Source organism: Chiloscyllium plagiosum, unplaced genomic scaffold (assembly GCF_037043375.1).
Source record: "Chiloscyllium plagiosum isolate Xiang-an unplaced genomic scaffold, Cpla_swu_hap1 HiC_scaffold_3, whole genome shotgun sequence".
NCBI lineage: Eukaryota > Metazoa > Chordata > Chondrichthyes > Orectolobiformes > Hemiscylliidae > Chiloscyllium > Chiloscyllium plagiosum.
The window spans coordinates 156,744,772-156,769,060 of NW_028270141.1; the positions used below are offsets into that span (position 1 = coordinate 156,744,772).

General features: G+C 46.5%; 1 protein-coding gene across 4 annotated transcripts in view; it reads right to left on the bottom strand.

Annotated features, from left to right (window-relative positions):
* Positions 1 to 24,289, bottom strand: part of nvl (nuclear VCP like) — a 71,238-nt gene that overhangs the window by 44,232 nt on the left and 2,717 nt on the right. For 2 of the 4 annotated variants that reach the window (XM_087984533.1, XM_087984537.1), the window contains exons 2-8: positions 9,661 to 9,749; positions 9,257 to 9,327; positions 4,719 to 4,771; positions 2,813 to 2,897; positions 2,525 to 2,576; positions 1,816 to 2,076; positions 1,383 to 1,512 (exon numbers count right to left, since the gene is read on the bottom strand). In XM_087984533.1, the coding sequence (XP_087840659.1) occupies positions 1,383 to 1,512; positions 1,816 to 2,076; positions 2,525 to 2,576; positions 2,813 to 2,897; positions 4,719 to 4,771; positions 9,257 to 9,327; positions 9,661 to 9,717 (709 nt within the window). In that variant the 5' untranslated portion in view covers positions 9,718 to 9,749. Of the gene's footprint in view, positions 1 to 1,382; positions 1,513 to 1,815; positions 2,077 to 2,524; positions 2,577 to 2,812; positions 2,898 to 4,718; positions 4,772 to 9,256; positions 9,328 to 9,660; positions 9,750 to 10,015; positions 10,169 to 24,289 lie in introns of those variants that run through there. The other 2 variants (XR_015755050.1, XM_087984530.1) reach the window with 2 other exon arrangements.

Below are 24,289 nucleotides of genomic sequence, written 5' to 3' on the forward strand. Positions count from 1 at the left end.
GCGAGGTCAGGGGTGTTTGGCCTGAGAAGGCATAGAGTGGTCTTTTCTGGTTGGTTTGGGGACTAGTTATTGAGTGGCCAGTGAGGGATATTTCTGGGGGTCGGGGAAGAGATGGAAAACAGTCTTGCCCTGACACACAGAAGTGGGGAGGAGGGTGCCATTTGAGTTTAAAGGAAAATGTGGGGGGGAGAAGCGTGCACGAGAGCCACGCAGAGAGAGAGAGAGCGCGCGCAAGAGACAGAGACACAGAGAGAGAGAGAAAAAATGAGAGGGGGTGACAGAGAGAGGACGACAGACAAGAGAAAGAGAGCGTGTGAGCGCGACATACAGAGAGAGAGAGACACACAAGGGAAGAGGCGCGGACAGAGACACGGAGAGAGAGACACACGGAGAGAGAGAGAGAGAGCCAGAGAGAGAGAGCCAGAGAGAGAGAGCCAGAGAGAGAGAGAAAGAGCCAGAGACAGAGAGAGAAAGAGCCAGAGACAGAGAGAGAGAGAGCCAGAGACAGAGAGAGAGAGAGCCAGAGACAGAGAGAGAGAGAGCCAGAGACAGAGAGAGAGAGCCAGAGACAGAGAGAGAGAGAGCCAGAGACAGAGAGAGAGAGAGCCAGAGACAGAGAGAGAGAGAGCCAGAGAGAGAGAGAGCCAGACACAGAGAGAGAGAGAGAGAGCCAGACACAGAGAGAGAGAGAGAGCGCCAGACACAGAGAGAGAGAGAGAGACACACACAGAGAGAGAGAGAGACACACACAGAGAGAGAGAGAGACACACACAGAGAGAGAGAGAGACACACACAGAGAGAGAGAGAGACACAGAGAGAGAGAGAGAGAGACACAGAGAGAGAGCGCCGGAGAGAGAGCGCCGGAGAGAGAGCGCCGGAGAGAGAGCGCCGGAGAGAGAGCGCCGGAGAGAGAGCGCCGGAGAGAGAGCGCCGGAGAGAAACAGAGAGACGGAGAGAAACAGAGAGAGAGAGAGAGAAAGAGAAACAGAGAGAGAGAGAGAGAAAGAGAAACAGAGAGAGAGAGAGAGAGAAAGAGAAACAGAGAGAGAGAGAGAAACAGAAACAGAGAGAGAGAGAAACAGAAACAGAGAGAGAGAGAAACAGAAAGAGAGAGAGAAACAGAAACAGAGAGAGAGAGAAACAGAAACAGAGAGAGAGACAGAGAGAGAGACAGAGAGAGAGACAGAGAGAGAGACAGAGAGAGAGAGAGAGAGAGAGAGAGAGAGAGACAGAGAGAGAGACAGAGAGAGAGACAGAGAGAGAGAGACAGAGACAGAGACAGAGACAGAGACAGAGACAGAGACAGAGACAGAGACAGAGACAGAGACAGAGAATCCCTTCACCCAGTCCCAGGAAGGATTTAAAGTTCCTCTGTAACATACCTTTTCTGTTCAGTACAGATGACTCTATCTGAGCATCCACATCCTTTGACTCCTCTCTATCTTGCCGTTTCCTTTTACTCAGTCTCCTTTGCTTCCTCGTGCCTTGATCCACTGGCAACGCTTCCAATCTCTGGAACAGAGTGAAACTAGACCTCAATAACATGCAGCTAGGAGCAAATCAACAAGCCCTGGGTGGCCCAGGACTTTGGGGAGGGGGGCTAGTGGGTGGTTTCCAGGGTTGAAGGGGGACTGGGGCCTGGTGCCATGAGGGGCGGGGCACTAGGAGGATAAAGGTGCCCAGGACAAAGAGGGACTGTGGGCAAAGACATGTCTGGGGTGGGGGTGTTTTCATTTCCCGATTGTTACATTTTGTAAAAAGAAAAACGAAGCCACAGGTTTGGGAAGTTGGGAAAGGTGTGGTGTTGGTTGTTACCTCAGGATTTTGTTTTGATTCTTTCTCATCAAGCAGATGAGCTTCTGAACGGGGAGCTCCTGGTATCTTGTCAATGAACCAATTGTCCTCAGATAGCTCTGTACCTTGCAGGGATCCTTGTGACTGACCCAGTGTTTGAGAAGCTTCATGCCCATGATTGCTGCCATCCTCTGACACCTTCTTGGCAGCTGGAGTGGCGGGAGGGTCCGGGTTGGTTTTCCGATATAGGCTCAGCAGCGAAGTGTTCATGTGATTGGTCAGCTATGCAGGAAATAAAAATAATGAAGATGATCACTCAGAGCTAACAAACACGTGGTCACAGGGAGCCCGGGGGTGGGGGGCCATCACAGGAATCCTGCTTCAGATTCCAACACAGCCCATTGGCCATCCCCTCAACCTCCTCACCCTAAACCCCAAGCCACTGCTGTCAGCTGTGCATAGCAAGCTCCCACAACATTGATTGCTGCTGTGTGAATACGGAGAGAAAATCTCCAACAAGCCCTGGAGCAAACAGATGAGACTTCAATTTTGAGTCTCACTGATGTTCACAATCTCCATTCCGCACTGGTGCATCAGCCTACTGCCTCAGCCTACTGCAACACCCTATACCATAGCTTCTCCTTCAGACAGGAAGGTCTCACTGAGCAAAGTCCGAGACAGACACTGATCTGGAACTCGGGTCAAACAAGTCTGCACAAAACCAACCTACCGGGTATTCGGGGTAATCCTCACTGTCAGACGAATCAGAGGTCAGGCCCCTCCTGCAAAACACAAGTTGCCATAGATTCAATAGCAATAAGTGTGCAAGTATAGCACATGGGTAAGTTCCCTTATTCTATTAAACTGAAACTAAAGCTCCTTGATGCTCACCCTATCAAACACTGCCAGGTCAGGGCAGCACAGGGTTAGACATGGAGTCAAGCTCCTCTACCCTGTCCCTCACCTGTGCTTTTCCAGTATTAATCCACAAGCACCTCGACATTCCCAGATACCTTACCCATCCTGTGTCCGGCTCTGTCGAGCCCGTTTGACCAGATGCTCCTCCTCCAAATATGCCATTTCATTTCTGATGGATTGAAACACTGTAGAAACAAGTGATGACATGTCAGAAAAACACACAGCCGTTGGCTGGGATCGCAAGGTTACGCACCAAACTACCAGTTAAAGTTAATTTGACAATGATAGATTTCAGACAAGACAGTTTCTGATGGAACACAGCACATTTGTATATCCATGTTTTAATAGTTGCCTGGGATGTTTTCAAATGCTTCATGTGTCTCTTGACAAGTATGGACACATAACTCTATAATTAGGTTTCGTCCTCCTGTCTTAAAAATTTCCTTAATCCAGTTTCATGGCCATAGATGACGTCAAATGAACTAAATCCAGTAGATTTGTTTGGAGATTCTCTTATAACAGGAAATCCAAACCTTTATCCTAAAGCCAAGGATATCCATGACAATATACTTTCATTTTACTTTCATTAAAATGGGCAGTGACTGGGAGGTCTGGTTGGTCCCTGCGACCTGGTGCCCACCTCATCACCACCCAGGGTCCTTGAACAATCCTTCCAGGTGAGACAGAGGTTTACCTGCCTCTCCTCCAACTTAGTTTACTGTATCAGGTGCTCCCAATGTTGTCTTCTCTACATCGGGAAGACCAAACGTAAACTTAAAAGAACAGTTCAGCATAACATCTCAGCCAGGTCCACAGGGGCTGACCTGACCTCCCAGTCACAACCCATTTTAATTTCCCTTCCCACTCCCTTTCTGCTATGACCATCCTTGGTCTCCTCTATTGCCACACAGGATCAAACCGTAAATTGGAGGAACAACACCTCATCTTCCGCCTGGGCAGCCCACAGCCCAGAAGGCTCAGCATTGAGTTGAGTTCTCCACTTTCAAATAATCTCCCTTTACATTCTCCAACTCCCTTCCCAGTCCTTCTCCCTCCCTCCCAGCCACCTGTCCGATTCATTCTTCCCATTGGCCAACCAGTTTGTACCCTCCACCCGTCTTCATCTATTCTCATCTCACCACCCTGTCCCCGCCGCCCCCTTTATCTGCAGCTCCCCTTACACCCACCCCCCAGTCCTGAAGGGTTACACCTGTAACGTCAACTTCTCCACCTCCTGATGCTGGCTGGCTTGCTGTGTTCTTCCAGCTTGTCTACCTTGGATTCCAGCATCTGCAGTTTAGTTGTTTCTAACCAAATAAATGTGAGCAGTATAGAGACAGGTTTTTAGTAAGTAACAGGTTAAATGGTTGTGGGGAGCAAGAGGAGTGGAGGCCAAGATGACATCAGCCATGATGGTATTTAGTGACAGAGCAGGCTCAACTCCTTTTCCTTTCATTATGTTCTTATATCTCTTCAGATTTGTTTGTCAAGCCATTAAGGTGATTAAAATAATCTTATCCTCTTAAAAAGGTTGCTTTATTCTCTTCTCCAAAGCGTATTTGCTTTTCTCATAAAACAACAAATAAATCAGTGCTCCTTTGCACATGACATTTTCCAAAAACATCTCATGATACGTCCCTCTCTAACCCAGCAATATCCAAACAATTTTCCAATTCTCATACTTTATAAATATTTGTGTTTGTAACAGACTGAGCCAATTGCCCCTCCGTTCTCCAATCACTCCTCAAGTAAACCACCGGAGCAATTTCACAACATGGATCCACATTCGTGTTCTCCATCCAGACACACTATTGGAGAAGGGCATGAGGGATGGCATCAGCACCATTGGGGAACTGGCCAATTCAAATCAACCCAGAGGGAACCAGAGGGAATCAGGAGGATTCCCCCCCCCCCCGGCCAAAGATCTCGCTGTTACCAAGAAGTTCCAATGTGCCCTGTCCAACAGCAAAGTCCCTCCTGATCCTTCATCAAGGCAACTCACTCACCTTTATCCACCTGGATCCTGAAGGCATTCCTCTTCCTGCGGCCATAATCAGAGCTATTGGGGGGTAGGAAGAAATGGGGAGGGGTGGGGCCGGGTAGAGAGAAAGGGGTGAAGACAAGTGTTTAGACTGTCCAAATTCTCACTTCAGAAGTAAAGGTCAAATAATATACAAATAACAATGCACATTGTATGTCAGCAATATACAGATATCTGAAAGCAAACAGCAGAAGCAGTCAGCTGTGCAGATTCACAGCTGGGTCAGACAGCAGTGCATGTTTATTTCTCAGTTTGATTCACTTGCCACATGGTCACTACCTTTGTCTCTCTTCCTCCTTTTCAAAGTGCCATCGTTTTGATCTTTTTTTCCAAAAAGTTCCAAAACAATGCACCAGCTTATAAAACAGTAACAGGAACAAAGCAGAGAACGAGGTAGGACCTGATGAATTAAAATACATTTATTTCAAAGCAGAGCAAGAGGTCTAACCGAGAAGGCAGATGAACTCAGGGCATGGTTAGGAACATGGGACTGGGATATCATAGCACTTACAGAAACGTGGTTCAGGGATGGACAGGACTGGCAGCATATTGTTACCGTAGGAAAGATAGAAAGGGAGATTCAAGAGAGTAGGGGAATGGTGTTTATGATTAGAGATAACATTACGTCTGTACTTAGGGAGGATATTCCTGTGAATACATCCAGGGAAATGATTTGGGTAGAACTGAAAATAAGAAAGGGATGATCACTTTATTAGGATTGTATTGTAGACCTCCTAATTATCAGAGGGAAATTGAGAAACAAATTTGTAATGAGATCTGTTATCTGCAAGAACAATAGGGTGGTTATGGTAGGGAATTTTAACTTTCCAAAAATAGATTGTCTTCAAAAATAAGATAACGAGAATCCAGGGAGTTGCCATAATATTAAGGGCTTGGATGGACAGGAATTTGTTAAGTGTGCACAAGAAAATTTTCTGATTCAGAATGCAGATGTACCTACTAGAGCTGATGCAAAATTTCACCTACTCTTGGGAAATAAAACAGGGCAGGTAACATAGAAAAGTACAGCACAGAAGAGACCCTTTGGCCCACGATGTTGTGCCGAGATTTAATCCTAATGTAAAATATAGTAACAACCTATGCATTCCTCAACTCACTGCTATCCATGTGCAAGGCCAGCATTCGCTTAAATGTCCCAATGACTCTGCTTCCACCACCACCGCTAGCAACCCATTCCATACATTCACAACTCTCTGTGCAAAAAAAACCTACCTCTGACATCTCCTTTGTACCTTCCTCCTAATATTTTCAAACTAAGACTTCTCGTACCAGTCAATCCTGCCCTGGGGAAAAGTCTCTGGCTATTGACTCTATCTATTCCTCTCATTATTTTGTACACCTTTATCAGGTCTCCTCTCATTCTCCTTCTCTCCAGAGAGAAAAGTCCGAGCCTATTCAACCTTTCTTCATAAGGCAAGCCCTCCAGTCCAGGCAGCATCCTGGTAAACCTTCTTTGCACCCTTTCCAAAGCCTCTGTATCTTTCCTATAGTAGGGCGACCAGAACTGGACACAATATTCCAAGTGTGGTCTCACCAGGGACTTGTCGAGCTGCAGCAAAACCTCGTGGCTCTTAAACTCTATTCCCCTGTTGATGAAAGCCAAAACACTATATGCTTTCTTAACAATCCTATCCACTTGGGTGGCAACTTTGAGGGATCTATGTACTTGCACTCCCAGATCCTTCTGTTCCTCCACACTGCAACTGAGGTGTCAGTAGGGAAGCATTTTGGGACCACTGACAGTAATTCTATTAGTTTCAAAGTAGTGATGGAAAAGAATAGACTGAATCTAAAAATTAAATTTCTAAATTGGAGGAAGGCCAATTTTGAAGGTATTAGGCAAGAACTTTCAAGTTAACTGGGGGCAGATGTTTGCAGGTAAAAGGATATCTGGAAACTAGGAAGTCTTCAAAAATAAGATAACGAGAATCCAGGGACACTATGTTCTTGTTAGGGTGAAGGACAAGACTGGTAGGTGTAGGGAATGCTGGATGACTAGGGAAATTGAGATTTTGGTCAAAAAAAAAGGAAGCATATGTCAGGTATAGACAACAGAGATAGAGTGAATCCCTAGAAGAGTTTAAAGGCAGTAGGAGTATACAAGAGGGAAATTGGGAGGACAAAAAGAGACATGAGATAGCTTTGATTAATAAGGGATAAGGAGAATCCATAGGGATTCTACAAATATATTTAAGGATAAAAGGGCAACTAAGGCAAGAATAGGGCCCCTTAAGGATCAGCACAGCCACCTCTGTGTGAAACCACATGAAATGGGGGAGATATTAAATGAGTATTTTGCATCAGTGTTTATTGTGGAGAAGGATATGGGAGACATAGAAATGGGGAAAAATTATAGCAATATCTTATGAAATGCTCATATAAATGCTGGATGGCTTAAAATGCGTAAAGGTGGATAAATCCCCGGGACCTGATCAGGTGTACCTTAGAACTCTGTGGGAAACTAGGGAAGTGATTGTTGGGCCCTTTGCGGAGATATTTGGATCACAGGCGAGGTGCCAGAAGACTGGAGATTGGCTAATATGGTGCCATTTAAGGGAGGTGGTCAAGAAAAGCCAGGAGACTACAGGCCAGTGAGCCTGACATCAGTGATGGGCGAGTTGTTGGGGGGACTCCTAAGGGACACAATTTATATTTATTTGGAAAGGCTAATTAGGGATAGTCAACATGGCTTTGTGAATGGGAAACTGTGTCTCACTAACTTAATTGAGTTTTTTTTGTAAGTAACAAAGAGGATTATTGAGCACAGAATGGTGGACATGATCTATATAGACTTCAGTAAGGCGTTCAACAGGGTTTCTCAAGGTAGACTGGTTAGCAAGGTTAGATCAGGGAGAACTAGCCATTTGGAAACAGACCTGGCTCAAAGGTAGAAGGCAGTGGGTGGTGGTGGTGAAGGTTTGTTTTTCAGACTGGGGCCCTGTGAGCAGTGATGTGCCACAAGGATTGGTGCTGGGTTCACTATTTTTCGTCATTTATTTAAGTGATTTGGAATGTGAACATAGAAGGTATAGTTAGTAAGTTTGCAGATGACACCAAAATTGGGAGGCGCAGTGGACAGCAAAGATGATTACCTCAGAGTACAGCAGGATCTTGATCAGATGGGCCAATAGCCCAAGCACTGGTAAGTGGAGTTTAATTTAGAGAAATGCGAGGTGCTGCATTTTGGGAAAGCAAACCTTAGCAGGACTTCTACAGTTAATGGTAAGGTCCTAGGGAGTGTTGCTGAACAAAGGGACCTTGGAGTGCAGGTTCATAGCTCCTTGAAAGTGGAGTCGCAGGTAGATAGGATAGTGAAGGCGGCGTTTGGTATGCTTTCCTTTATTGCTCAGAGCACAGAGTATAGAAGTTGGGAGGTTATGTTGCTGCTATTCAGAACAGCAGCAACATAGTACTGGTTAGACCACTTTGGAATACTGCGTTCAATTTCTGCTCTCCCTCCTATCAAAGGATGTTGTCAAACTTGGAAGGGTTCAGGAAAGATTTACAAGGGTGTTGCTAGGGTTGGAAGGCTTGAGCTATAGGGGGAGGCTGAATAGACTGGGGCTATTTTCCCTGGAGCATCAGAGGCTGAGGGGTGATCGTATAGAGGTTTATTAAATCATGATGGGCATTGATAGGGTAAATAAACAAGGTCTTTTCCCTGGACTGGGGGAGTCCAGAACTAGAGGGCATAGGTTTAATGTGAGGGGAAAAACAACTTTTTCACACAGAGGGTGGTGAGTGTGTGGAACGAGTTGCCAGAGGAAGTGGTGGAGGCTGGTACAGTTGCGACATTTAAAAGGCATCTGGGTGGGTATTGGAATAGCAAGTGTTTCAAGGGATATGGGCCAACTGCTCGCAAACGGGACTAGATATCAGGTCAGCGTGGACCAAAGAGTCTGTTTCTGTGCTATACAACTCTGTGTGTATGAATCTAATATCTTACTGGTGGAGGAAAATCACAAGGAATAAGATCCAGGAATGACATTCAGTGCCTTCAGCCTATTCTGTCATTCACCATGATCAGGGCTGATCTTCAGCTGTCATTTCACTTTACTCCACTATCCAGAGATCACTTAATTGCATAAGATATACAGAATTAATTTTGAAAAGCTCAATAATTGAGTGTCTCTGGTAAAGGCAATGTAAAAGATTCAGAGCCACGAGTGAAGTTCCTCAGCTCAGTCCCAAAAGGCAAAAGGGTAACACAGAGAGAGAATAAAAAGAACCAAGGTATGGGGGGAAGATTGATCCTGAATGACACAAAAATCAACCAAGAACTGCAGAGTATCTTCATCACTTGCCCACCAACATGTCTGAGAATCACTGGGAAAGGCAGGATGCAGGAAGAACTAGCACTGACAGCCAGACCAGGTTTCCTCTTCCCAGAGAAAGAGACTCGCGTATTCAGAATCTCCACAGCCACACAGAGAAAATAGCCTCCAGTAAACTTCAGGGGAATCGGATGGGGACAGGCCTCACCTATACAACCGCTGGAGATCTGCAGCCAGAATTCCAATATCCACATACCGATCCCTGCTATTTCGGAGATACTGAGAGAGAGAGAGTCCCAAAAGAGGGATAGTGGGGTGGGGAAGAGAGAATGGGGGAATATTAAATTACTAACACAGAAAATAGTCATCACCCTCAATCCAGGCCCGCAGCATCTTCCCAGCCTTCCCTTGGTCCTGCCGCCCGACTTCCCCTCCGCCAGCCGCCCCCAATGACCCAGCTTTCCCCCATCCCCCAGCAATGCAGCTCCCTCAGCCCAGCCTCCCCATACGCCCCTGACCCAACCTGTGTCATTGACCTTTGACCCCAGTTGCCTCTCAGGCTCAATCTCCTCCTCCTCCCGGGCTGTCAGTCTCCCTATCCTCTCCATGTACCTGTTTAACTCTGTGCTTCAGTCGAGGATCTCCCAGATGTTCACCTCTGTTCCTCATCCCTCCACACTCTCACCACATCTGACGCTTCCCTGAAATTGAGGACTTTCATCAATTTTTTTTGCATTGATACTGTCAATCCTGGAATTAGTTGCATATCTCTGCCATTGAATTGAGTCGTTTGCTCGGCTAATTCAGACAGTGACTAAGAGCGGACATGGGAATTGCCAGTGGTCTGTATTACCTGGACATTACAGACTTGTGGTAAGGACAACAAATTTTGTTCCTTGTCAGACATTAGTGAACCAGAGGTGTTTTCATAAAAACACCAAAAATTCCAAAATTTTCATCAACTTACTTGTTATTCCACCAGCTGCTATGAAGTGCTGCAAATCCAGGAGCCCACAGTGTTGGGATGTCTTGCCCAGCGACCAGCACCTCTTCAACATAATGACCACATTCCCTGCAGACTGACATTGTCGCAGACACACAAGTACATCCCAGTAAACATTCGCATCTTCATCAAACATTACATTTTGGAATATAAATCTATACAAATATTCATCCTGGGGAAGGCATTGGTACAATGGTAATATCATTAATCCACAGGCCCAGGCTATGAAGAAATGGGTTTGAATCTCACTGTGGCAGATGGCAAAATTTGAATTGTGCTCTACTGCAGTCTGGCCTGGTTGACTCTTAACTACCCACTGAAACATCCTGGCAAGCTGCTCAATTTAAGGGCAATTAGGGTTGGGAAAAAAACAAAAAATAAAAAAAACTGCACATGTTGGAAATCAAAAACCAAAACAGAAACCACCGGAAAAGCTCAGCAGATCTGGCAGAAAGACAAAGGAAGAAACACTAGCCCGACCACATTCCACGAAAATGAAAAACAAGTCAGAATCAATCTGCAAAGCGTAAGGCCACCTTGGCAGAGAAACCTTTTTTTCTGTCCCTGGAAATATCAGTCTCCTCTCAGTTCAGATATCCCAAAGTTGGTCTGGTTACGTCCTGTGTGTGCTTCCTCAGGTGGGTTTAGAAAGAGTCAAGTGAGGAATGCGACTTCAACTGCAGGGCTGACCAACCGGATATCTGAACTCAAACAGATGACTGACAATATAAAAGTACCAACTCTGTGAATTTTACTGTTTACAAGCCCTTATCAAGCAGCAGGGCTCTCATATCAGAAAGTAGTGCACATTAGCAGACAGATCAGAGCAGATAGAGAAGGCCCAGGAGGATGTAGGATGCTGCCTTCACAAGCTTCCAAAAGGGACACAAACTGTCCATTGATTTGATCATCTTCTGGCGTCCATGACCAGACCTCAACTATCACTGGCTGTATACTTCCCTGTCTGTTTATGATTAAATCCAATCTAAACTGCTGCGTCTTTGAAATACTTATCTATCGTTGACTGTCTATTTTAAGCCATTCCCAACCCTAAATATTACACTTTCAGTTTTTGCAATTACAAATGCTGGGGCCACATTTCAAATTCAAATTTTCCAAACTGTCAGGGAACATTCTGTCGCACATGTAACAGGGACACCCAACTCATCTGGAATCAGTTACCAGGGTATTGTTTTGGATGTCTATACACATTCAGACGGTTTCCTCCGGGTGCTCCGGTTTCCTCCCACAATCCAAAGGTGTGCAGGTCTGGTGAATTGGCCATGCTAAATTGCCCAGTGTTAGTTGCGTTAGTCAGGGGTAAACATAGGGTAGGGGAATGGGTTTGGGTGGGTTTCTCTTCGGAGGGGCAGTGTGGACTTGTTGAGCCGAAGGGTCTGTTTCCACACTGTAGAGAATCTAATAATCTTGCCCTGCATGTGCCGTGATACCCTCTGTGCTGACCAGAAGAGGTTACTCCTTATAAAGCAATTCAATCACATTGACTACAATTTTCTATTGCCCGGCAAATACCAGTTCAGTCCTATCCCAGACCTCTGACAGGGCAGAAAGACACCATTCAGCACTGGCTCTCAAAATTAACAAAGGTAAAAGTGAGGACTACAGATACTGGAGATCAGAGTCTAGATTGGAGTGGTGCTGGAAAAGCACAGCAGGTCAGGCAGCATCCAAGGAGCAGGCTGACTCTCAAAATTAACAGCTCATTTCCTGCCAGTCCCCCAGTCTTCTCTTGGTAACCTTACACATTGTCCTCTGGAAAGGAACAAATCAAATTCACTCTTGAAGGTTCAAATGAGACACCATCCACCTGACCTGCCCCCTCCAACCACTCACTGAACATAAACTTTGCTCTCACGTCGCCATTGCTTAAATTGCCAATTACTTTAAATTGGTGCTCTCTCGTTCTCAATTCTTCTATGAGTGGGAGCAGTTTGTCCTCATTTGCTATGTCATAGAACATAGAACAATATAGCACAAAACAGGCCCTTCGGCCCTTGATGTTGCGCCGACCTGTGAACTATTCTCAGCTCATCTCTCTACACTATCCCAAAATCATCCATGTGCTTATCCAAGGATTGTTTAAATCTCCCTGATGTGGCTGAGTTAACTACATTGGCAGGCAAGGCATTCCATGCCCTTACCACTCAGTGAAGAACCTGCCTCTGACATCTGCCTTAAATCTATCACCCCTCAGTTTGTAGTTATGCCCCCTCGTACAAGCTGACGTCATCATCCTAGGAAAAAGACTTTCACTGTCGACCCTATCTAATCCTCTGATCATTTTGTATGTCTCTATCAAATCCCCTCTTCGCCTTCTTCTTTGCAATGAGAACAGACCCAAGTCTCTCAGCCTTTCCTCATAAGACCTTCTCTCCAGACCAGGCAACATCCTGGTAAATCTCCTCTGCACATCCTTCCCAAAATATGGCGACCAGAATGTACACAATATTCCAAGTGTGGCCACACTAGCGTTTTGTATAGTTGCAGCATAATATTGCAGCTCCAATTCTGGTCTCCTTGAAAAGGTTCAGAAAAGATTTACAAGGATGTTGCCAGGGTTGGAGGATTTGAACTACAGGGAGAGGCTGAACAGGCTGGGGCTGTTTTCCCTGGAGCGTCAGAGGTTGAGGGGTGATCTTAAAGAGGTTTACAAAATCAGGAGAGGCATGTATAGGATAAATAGACAAAGTCTTTTCTCTGGGGTCGGGGTGTCCAGAACTCGAGGGCATAAGTTTAGGGTGAGGGGGGAAAGATTTAGATTAGATTCCCTACAGATTGGATTCCCTACAGTGTGGAAACAGGCCCTTCAGCCCAACCAGTCCACACCGACCCTCCGAAGAGTAACCCACCCAGGCCCATTTCCCTCTGACTAATTGACCTAACACTATGGGCAATTTAGCATGGCCAATTCACCTAACCTGCACATCTTTGGACTGTGGGAGGAAACCCACACAGACACGGGGAGAATGTGCAAACTCCACACAGAGAGTCACCAGAGGCTGGAATTGAACCTGGGACCCTGGTGCTGCGAGGCAGCAGTGCTAACCACCTATGGGGCAACGTTTTCACACAGAGGGTGGCACGTGTATGGAATGAGCTGCCAGTGGTGGAGTCTGGTACAACTGCAATATTTAAAAGGCATTCGGATGAGTATATAAATAGGAAGGGTTTGGAAGGATATGGGCCAGTTGCTGGCAGGTAGGACTAGATTGGGTTGGGATATCTGGTCGGCATGGACAGGTTGGACCAAAGGGTCTGTTTCCATGCTGTACATCTCTATGACTCTACCAATGAAACCTAACACACTGTATGCCTTCTTAACAGCACTATCAACCTGGGTGGTTTATAAGATGTGAAGGTCCTTTTATAATCATTTCGCAACCTCCTGCTCAGAAACGCGTCCCAATTTCAGCAATCTACGTCCAAGATCCTCACATTTGGAACCATTCTCATGAATGAATTCTGCATCCAGATGTGTTTGAATTAGTAGCTTCAGAATTAGGCATAATCCTTAGAAATGACAGCAAATCCAAAATATGAAATATACTACACATGCCAAACGCCATCCAGAAAAGGTGTGCCCTCTACAGGTTAAATATAAACTATACATTAAGTGCATTACCACTACTTCATCCCATGCAGCATATATATTACCAGTTCAATATCTCCAAAGTCATACATAACCCGTAGAAATCTGCTTTCAGTCTAAAGTTTTATATATTTAACCAGACCATCTTTGCTTTGTGGCCCAGTCCATATATCCTATAAAAACACATGTGCCCTATGTACATATATCCTGTAAATTCATAATACATCACAAGTCTACATATCCAATAGACACATCACACGGTCTACAGCTCAGCCCTATGTTAATGATCACTACAGATCACACAGCATGTGATCTTTGCACCAATCCTACATCTCCTTTAGATACATAGTTTAAGACCCAGTCCTATACATCCTATAGGAATGTATCACTTGTGCTCTATGGACAATTCCTATATATTCATCAAGATACAGTATGTGCACTATATAGCCCCATCCTAAATATTCTGGAGATATATCCACTGAGGTTTAACTCCCAGACTTACATGAGACATTACCCATACGATACAGCCTTTTTGTGTATATGTGAGGATCTGAAATCTGAATATAGGCTGAAATAACTAATTGTTGTCAGAAACAGCCATTTAATATATGCTTTTACTAACATAGCAATAAAATGGCTTCTTAATGCAAACATCGTAACAAAATAGCTTCGAGGCTACAAATTGACAACCCTGTTAAAGCTGAACTAACCACAGACGGTCTCAGAGATTAGCAGACAATACTTCCTTTACAACGTAGAAATTACTAGGTAAGATATTACTGGCCATCCTAACTGACCTTCAAGTGCAGGTGCAGAGATTAGGTTCATGTAATAGGAGTACTTGGATGTTGGAAAACAAATTTGTTTCCCAGGAAATATCACTGGGCTAAGTTGCTTTCAGTAAAACCATTTCATTAAAATTGATTAGTAATTGTTTGAATGTGCTATATGATTATGGCCTGTACCTCTCTGAGGAGAAAGTGAGGTCTGCAGATGCTGGAGATCAAAGTTGAAACTTTATTGCTGGAACAGCACAGCAGGTCAGGCAGCATCCAGGGAACAGGAGATTCGACGTTTCGGGCACAGGCCCTTCTTCAGGAATGACTCACCTGCCTGACCTGCTGTGCTGTTCCAGCAATAAAGTTTCAACCCTGTACCTCTCTGAGAAAAGTATAAAAATGTCTTTGTTTTAAGCCACGTGTGCAGTTTCTCCAAGGAACATAGAAATGTTTAACCTCTGTGTTACTGGACAATCTGTGCCTAGCCAAGATGGAATGAAGTGTGAAATCTTACAGAACCAGACCAAATTGCTAGTGTTTATTGACCAATCGCGGAACCAAGAGACCCTTCCTGTGGGTCGAGATCTTCATCTGGTGCCGTGGCTTGGATTCGGTACGGAGAGATTGTGGACAGGGGTATAAGAGCTTGGAGTCCTCCACTATTGAGTGTTGAGGAATTGGCCAGACAGACGTGAGTATTTTAGAACAGTTTGGTTTTCTCTCATTCAAGTAGTGGTTGACTCAGCCCCATGGTGTCTATCATCTAAGACCAGCCCGACAAGGATCGGTCCTGGTAAGAATTCACAAAAGAAAGGGGTTGGGGACCCGAAGGAGTTAGGGATTCCTGGGAGCCAGAGTCTCCCATTAACAGGTCAGGAACCTGTAATTAGAGTCGGGGACTCTGACTCAGTCAAATTGGCACTGTCTAAATTGATTCCTAAATTGTTCTGTGAAAGATGAAATAAGGAAGTATCGCGATACATTATAACGAGACTATCAAGGGTTTTGGAAAGTTGAGAAGGGTTTGCGGAATTCAGTAGATTGTTGTGTGTTGACGGGCTATTAGACAGTGAAGGTTTTGAGTCAGGATCATAAAAGAAAAGTTGTTTAAGATGGACAGTAATATAGACAAGACGGAAGATCTGTCTTCATTATTGGTGAAATGATGTGAGAAGTATCCGGTGAAGTCGGAAAGCCTGCGGAAACTTTCTGGCGCCTTAAATAAGACATTGGGTGATGAGCAGGGGCCACTAGGTGGCCCTAAAAGTATTCAATGGGTTACATTAGCCCAGCAATTGATTTGGCAACAAAACTTGGCCTCTAAAACAAAAGAATTGATTGGACTGTGGCGGCAATTCTGTGATTAAAGCCACAAAGAATCAGTTTTGCTGTCAGAGCAGGATAGTGCCACCAAATTGCGAACTGCATTAACTATTGATGGTACCATGAACTCTATTGAGGTCCTCAAAAATGAATGTGCTTGAGTCAAACATCAACAGAAACAAAAGGAATAATCAACGGTGACTGGTAAACAAACCAAACTGTGCAATTCAATGGTTGGCTTTGGTTTGGGCGCAGGAGACAGCAAAAATTCAGACTTAGATGATTGGTGTTCCTACCTGCAACTTGCATCGTCACCACCTCCCCCACCCCATTCCACAAGTGAATCTTAATGTGCCATTATTCCAGCCCCTGCCGGATCGGCAAGTCTAGAGCCCCTGCCCTAACCCTTTCCCCATGGACTGTCCATCTCCTCCTTAACAAACTGTTGTTCCACCTAATCCTCAAATCCCCCTTGTTTCCCTGCCGCTGACCCCTATATTTTTCCCATCTGGACTTACCCCTGCTAATGCCACTCTTGCCCCCATTCCTCAGGTTCCTGTTAGGTTGGCAACTGCAGCTCACCCTCAGACATATGCTGCTGCTGTAGCCACGCCTGCTCCCCCACCCCCTCCTCAGTTTACTAACCCTATTGCTTGGAACACTCGCAGTTGACAGAAATCAAAATCTCGCCAATCTACTGAAAAAAATTTGTTCAATGATCAGAAATACCACTGAGTTCCTCTTCAGAGGACTCGGGAGACAAAATACCTGCATCTGGCAAGTTCCCTATGTCAGAACTGTCAAACCCATGGGCTGGTGCTCCAGGTCAAAATGCCACTATCAGTGTCTACTGTCCCTAGAAGCCCCATGAAATTCTGTCTATTCTCAGTAATGCGCCAGACTGCCACCAAACTCCTCAACAGTTCATTGATTTCCTAAACATCACAATTAAAGTTTATGACGGCATTGCCCAGGAACCTTTGGGCCTTTATTCAACAAATCCTTACCCTTACAAATCCTCATCCATACTGGTAAAACCTATTGATCTTACTCGTATTCTTGAACTTCGCTCTAAAAGTAAGGAGTCTGTTAAAGATTTCCTTGAACGCTTCTGAGAGTGCTAGGAGTCTTCCTCTGGAGATTGAGCTTTGAATTTCCATGCTGTCAATGCTCAATATAACTCCATGTTATTAAACTGTCTGCCACCCTCTGTCGCCACAGTGGTCAAGACAAACACCCTGGACTGGGTCGACACTAATCTGAATCAACTCCAGCGTCCTGTTAAGGCTTTGTGGAAAATCAGAGCGAAGACAAAGCTCTAAACCGCATAAAATCAGAATTTGTTGTCCAGGAAGAGACCTGTATGTTAAGAGTAGCGGCCCGCACCCTTTGAAGGCCACAGTCATGGGCATGGCAGAGGTGTCCCTCTCAGGCAGCCCCTCAGAGGTGTTTTAATTGTGGCAGCCCATATCACTGGGCTTGTGACTGCCCAACCCAAGGCTGCTTTATTCGTGGCCACCCTCTTCATTGGGCCTCGAATTGCCCTAAGGAGCAACGGGGAGGGACCAAGGAAGCACTTATGGAAATTACCCTCAGGACCCCTATGACAACTGGGGGAATCTCTCCAATAATAATCATCCTCTGCCACAAGCAAGAGGCAGAGGACAACTCACTTATATTTTGCAAAACAGCCCCTTTTCTCAATGACGAGGTAACTTTCCTTTACAGGTAAAAACAATGACTGCAGATGCTGGAAACCAGATTCTGGATTAGTGGTGCTGGAAGAGCACAGCAATTCAGGCAGCATCCAAGGAGCTTTGAAATCGACGTTTCGGGCAAAAGCTTTTCATCAGGAATAAAGGCAGAGAGCCTGAAGCGTGGAGAGATAAGCTAGAGGAGGGTGGGGGTGGGGAGAAAGTAGCATGGAGCACAATGGGTGTGTGGGGGAGAGGATGAAGGTGATAGGTCAGGGAGGAGAGGGTGGAGTGGATAGGTGGAAAAGGAGATAGGCAGGTAGGACAAGTCCGGACAGGTCATGGGGACAGTGCTGAGCTGGAAGTTTAGAACTAGGGTGAGGTGGGGGAAGGGGAAATGAGGAAACTCTTGAAGTCCACATTAATGCCCTGGGGTTGAAGTGTTCCGAGGCGGAAGATGAGGCGTTCTTCCTCCAAGCGTATGGTGGTGAGGGAGCGGCGGTGAAGGAGGCCCAGGACCTCCATGTCCTCGGCAGAGTGGGAGGGGGAGTTGAAATGTTGGGCCACGGGGCGGTGTGGTTGATTAGTGCGGGTGTGTCGGAGATGTTCCCTAAAGCGCTCTGCTAGGAGGCGCCCAGTCTCCCCAATGTAGAGGAGACCACATCGGGAGCAACGGATACAATAGATGATATTAGTGGATGTGCAAGTAAAACTTTGATGGATGTGGAAGGCTCCTTTAGGGCCTTGGATAGAGGTGAGGGAGGAGGTGTGGGCGAAGGTTTTACAGTTCACTGCCCGGTTCTACCTCCATCCCAAGATCCACAAGCCTGACCACCCCGGCCGACCCATTGACTCAGCATGCTCCTGCCCCACTGAACTCATCTCTACCTACCTCGACACTGTCCTATCCCCCTAGTCCAGGAACTCCCCACATACGTTCGAGACACCACCCACACCCTCCACCTCCTCCAAGACTTCCATTTCCCCGGCCCCCAACGCCTCATCTTCATCATGAATATCCAATCCCTCTACACCTCCATCCGCCATGACCAGGGCCTCCAAGCCCTCCGTTTTTTCCTCTCCAGACGTCCCCAACAGTACCCCTCCACCGACACACTCATTCGTTTGGCCGAACTGGTCCTCACCTTTAACAATTTCTCCTTTGAATCCTCCCACTTCCTCCAGACCAAAGGGGTAGCCATGGGCACACGCATGGGCCCCAGCTATGCCTGTCTCTTTGTTGGCTACATAGAGCAGTTGATCTTCCGTAATTACACTGGCATCACTCCCCACCTCTTCCTCCGCTACATTGAGGACTGCATTGGCGCCACCTCGTGCTCCCGCGAGGAGGTTGAGCAATTCATCAACTTCACCAACACATTCCACCCTGACCTTAAATTTACACATTCCATCTCTGACACTTCCCTCCCCTTCCTGGACCTCTCCATCTCCATTAATGACGACCAACTTGACACTGACATTTTTTACAAACCCACCGACTCCCACAGCTACCTGGATTACACCTCTTCCCACCCTACCTCTTGCAAAAATGGCATCCCGTATTCCCAATTCCTCCGCCTCATCTGCTCTGAGGAGGACCAGTTCCACCACAGAACACACCAGATAGCCTCCTTCTTTAGAGACCGCAATTTCCCTTCCTACGTGGTTAAAGATGCCCTCCAACGCATCTCGTCCACATCCCACACCTCCACCCTCAGACCCCACCCCTTCAACCGTAACAAGGACAGAACGCCCCTGGTGCTCACCTTCCACCCTACCAACCTTCGCATAAACCAAATCATCCGCCGACATTTCTGCCACCTCCAAACAGACCCCACCACCAGGGATATATTTCCCTCCCCACCCCTCTCCGCCTTCCGCAAAGACCGTTCCCTCCGTGACTACCTGGTCAGGTCCACGCCCCCCTACAACCCACCCTCCCATCCTGGCACTTTCCCCTGCCACCGCAGGAACTGTAAAACCTGTGCCCACACCTCCTCCCTCACCTCCATCCAAGGCCCTAAAGGAGCCTTCCACAGCCAAAGTTTTACTTGCACATCCACTGATATCATTTATTGTATCCGTTGCTCCCGATGTGGTCTCCTCTATATTGGGGAGACTGGGCGCCTCCTAGCAGAGCGCTTTAGGGAACATCTCCGACACACCCGCACCAATCAACCACACCGCCCCGTGGCCCAACATTTCAACTCCCCCTCCCACTCTGCCAAGGACATGGAGGTCCTGGGCCTCCTTCACCGCCGCTCCCTCACCATCATACGCTTGGAGGAAGAACGCCTCATCTTCCGCCTCGGAACACTTCAACCCCAGGGCATCAATGTGGACTTCAACAGTTTCCTCATTTCCCCTTCCCCCACCTCACCTTAGTTCTAAACTTCCAGCTCAGCACTGTCCCCATGACTTGTCCGGACTTGTCCGACCTGCCTAGCTCCTTTTCCAACTATCCACTCCACCCTCTCCTCCCTGACCTATCACCTTCATCCCCTCCCCCACTCACCTATTGTACTCTATGCTACTCTCTCCCCACCCCCACCCTCCTCTAGCTTATCTCTCCATGCTTCAAGCTCACTGCCTTTATTCCTGATGAAGGGCTTTTGCCCAAAACGTCGATTTCGATGCTCCTTGGATGCTGCCTGAACTGCTGTGCTCTTCCAGCACCACTAATCCAGAACTTTCCCTTACAGTCTGTGTCTTCCAAGCAGAAACCCACAGTCTTTCTTAAAGTTGACAACAGTTGGTATCCCTTTCTGACTGACACAGGGGCCTCAATGTCCTCGGTAAAATCCGACATGAACCTCTAGTCACTAAAGAGACAAAGAAATTATCTAGCTTTCAAGGAGAAACTCACAAATATTCACTTTCTGATCTAGTTCCTGTCCATTTCCAAGACTATTCCCTGGAGCACCACTTTGTGATCACTACCACATTATCCTGCAATTTAATGGGACAAGATCTTAAGTGTGTCTTCCAAGTTAAACTCGCTTGTTCCCCTGATGGCGTCCAACTTGATTCTGACTCAGTTGAATGCCAATTGTACATGTCCACTAAACCCCAATGGTGGTAACTTGACCTTGACCCCCAAGGATCTGAAAGTCACATCACCCTTGCTAATGATCAGACATCCAAGACAAATCCCTTGAAGACTTCTTTAGAGACTTGATGGGTACTGAATGGTCTTTACAGATCTTGACTCGGGTCACCAGCCCAGAAGACAATGCAGATTTTGTTCAAATACCCTTTCACCTGTGGAAACAAGCAGACACCTCAGCCGCTCACATCACCTGGAAGGTTAATCCACCTCATCATGTTAAGGACCTTGGCCCCTTGGTCCACCATGTCGTCACCAGGGCTGACCCACTGCTACCTACTGCAAACCTTCCAAGGAGGGATGATTATCCTCTACTATCTAACTCCTACCTCTCACAATGCTACACTCTGGCAACAGGAAAGTTGAGACATCCTTGATTTAGTCTGCCCTGATGTATGGGCCAAAACATTCTCCCATGTTGGAGTCACGGATTGCGAACCCATTCAGATTGCTCTAAAACCAAATGTGACTCTACCATCCATCCGGCAATACTGCCTGAAACAACAAGCGATACGAAGCCTTACTGTTTTAATTGATAACTTTCTTCATCAAGACATTTTGGTCCCTTGCTAATAACCCAATAACATTTCAATTATGGCTGTCCGAAAATCTGGCAAGCCAGACCAGTATAGACTGGTTCAAGATTTAAGAGCTATCAACTTCATGCCCTGGTCCCAAATCCAGCTCATATTCTAGCCTCGGTACCATCAGATGCTAAATTTTTCGCTGTTGTTGACCTGCAACATGCTTTTTTCTCTCTGCCTCTTCATGAAGACAGTCAGTACCTACTCGCCTTTACCGTTCATGGAGACCAGCTGATGTCAACTTGACTACCTCAAGGCTTCATACACTCTCCAACTCTTTTCTCTCCGGTCTTGCAGAGACAATTGTGGACTCTAAACCTCGCAGGTGGGTCTGCACGGATTCAATATGTATACGACCTCCTTATTGCTAGTGCGGATGAAGAATCCAACTGCTCTGATGTTGTCCTTCTCCTCCTCAACTATCTGAAACACCTTGGGCTATGTAACCTCCCCAAAAACGGTTTCCATTGCACAACGTCAAGTAAAGTTTCTAGGTTTCATCCTGTCTGCTGACTCGCGCTCTCTTGAACAGAGCCGCATCACTCCCATTGTCAATTTCCCAGTCCTAACAAATGTGAAACAGGTACACGAGTGGCTGAGCATGGTCAACTTCTGCTGACAATGGATCCGCAACGCTGCCCTCCTCGATAAAGTGTTGATCCCATGTACCTCCTATGAAGGTACCTATGACCTCTCCTCAGAGGCAAAGCAAATCTTGTCACAAGCTCCAGCTTTGGGACGACCACTCTATGGCAGACCCTTCCAACTGTACTGCACTATTCTGGATGACTGGGCTTCCTCAATTCTCACTCAACTGGAGATTGACACTGCCCAGTTGTTTATTTCTCTATTAAACTTGAAGACATCCCGGTTGCACCCAAATCCTAACCTCTATTTATCTTAGTTTGCATGTTCACAGAAAATCTCATACTTCAGCAGGACATCATCTTCTACAGTTCTCAAGCAGTAATCGCCCTGTTGGGACAATTGCAAACTCAACATTTGGCTGCTGCTCGCCAAAACCGTTGAGGTTTATCTCCTCAATAAACTCCAACTGACCTTTAAGTACCGTACCACCATTTATCCTGCCGATTTCCTTGCACACCCCCATCACCCTTATCTGCTCCTGATCATGATTATTTTCTCTTCATCAATGAGAATATCCAAATTTGTCCGGATCTTTCTGATGTCCCTGTCTCAGACCCCAATATCAATATGTTCACTGATGTTCCACTCCTCTTCACTACCCTGACTGGTGTTAAGGTCACCAGGCGCTCCGCGTAGGTTCATCTCCATCATTGCAAGGTCATCATACAAGCCCCTTCCAAGAGGGGAGATGATGGAGATGGAGACAACAGGGAACAGAGGGGAACCGGAATCAAACCAGACTAAGATATGGCTGCATGTTTTGAATCATGATTCTTCCTCTGTTTTAGCTATTCAGAGAACACCTCTGGGACATCCGGACCAACCAACCCAACCACCCTGTGGCTCAACACTTCAACTCCCCCCTCCCACTCCACCAAGGATATGCAGGTCTTTGGACTCCTCCATCACCAGACCACAACAAAACGACGGTTGGAGGAAGAGCGCCTCATCTTCCGCCTAGGAACCCTCCAACCACAAGGGATGAACTCTGATTTCACCAGTTTCCTCATTTCCCCTCCCCCCACCTTGTCTCGGTCAAATCCATCAAACTCAGCACCGCCTTCCTAACCTGCAATCTTCTTCCTGACCTCTCCACCCTCACCCCAGTCTGACCTATCACCCTCACCTTGACCTCTTCCCACTTATCGCATTTCCGACGCCCCTCCACCAAGTCCCTCCTCCCTACCTTTTATCTTAGCCTGCTGGACACACTTTCCTCATTCCTGAAGAAGGGCTTATGCCCGAAACGTCGATTCTCCTGTTCCCTGGATGCTGCCTGACCTGCTGCGCTTTTCCAGCATTTTCAGCTTTAGCTATTCTAACCCTTGCTCCAGAAATGACCATTATGAAGGTGGTCAAACTTACCCTGTAACCATGGACTCGCCATCACCAGCATTGGTTCTCAAGAAGGCACTGTTTACCGTGTGATCCTGAGCAACCAGAGACTGTGTACCATTTTTGCCAGAAAAGTGGCCTTGTGTGCCAAGGGACTGATTCCTTCGATGCATGGAATGTTACCAAGAATGACTGTCGCAATGGTCAACTGCATCAAGAGGATTGGACAGTTCAGTTACAGAACAAGTCCAGCTGGTCTTTACCCTCTCAGAGTGTTGTGCGCCAGTTTGATTCCAGTTGTGCTATGGGCAGCCCTGGTAAGCCTTGCCCCTATTCAAATAGGACTAAATCTGCATGCCGCAAAAGATGAAAGGGTGAATGTTATCTTTCACTAACAACCCGTTTCTTCAGAGTCTTAATAAAATATTCGGCCAGGATGAAGTGGTCTGTTATGCTCTTACATCAGCAAAAGACTCTTTGACCCCTTTCTCCCTCCCGAATCCCAACGAAGGAGTATGGAATACTTCTAAGGCATTTACTGGACATAATATTTCTTTTGACTATTACTCATCCACATCTGCTAGTTGCTTGTGGACTTCCTTTAATAAGTCCAGGGTAGCCTATCCCAATTGTTACAATGCTAAGGGATGGGGGTGCACTTACATTAATGCAACTAAGACTATTCCCTGCACTATGATTACATGTACCAATTGCCACTGCTCCTCTGTAGGGCCTTGCATATCATGCACATGCCTAGTGGAGGAGTGTCTCTCTGTTATCACTGGTATTCAGGCCCTTTGTGGAATGGGCAATGGCACCGACCTCCACGAGACCCCTAACGGCACATCCATCTTCCCAATTGTGGGATGGAAGGAACCATTCTGGGACAATAACCACATCTCTTACCGAAAATTGCACCTCTTTTTATTGAGCAGCTTTCACCCTAAGCACTCAGGACAACCATACTTTATAGGAGAAAGTGAGGACTGCAGATGCTGGAGATCAGAGCTGAAACTGTGTTGCTGGAAAAGCGCAGCAGGTCTGGCAGCATCCAAGGAACAGGAGAATCGACATTTCGGGCATAAGCCCTTCTTCAGGAATGAAGAAAGTGTGTCCAGCAGGCTAAGATAAAAGGTAGGGAGGAGGGACTTGGGGGAGG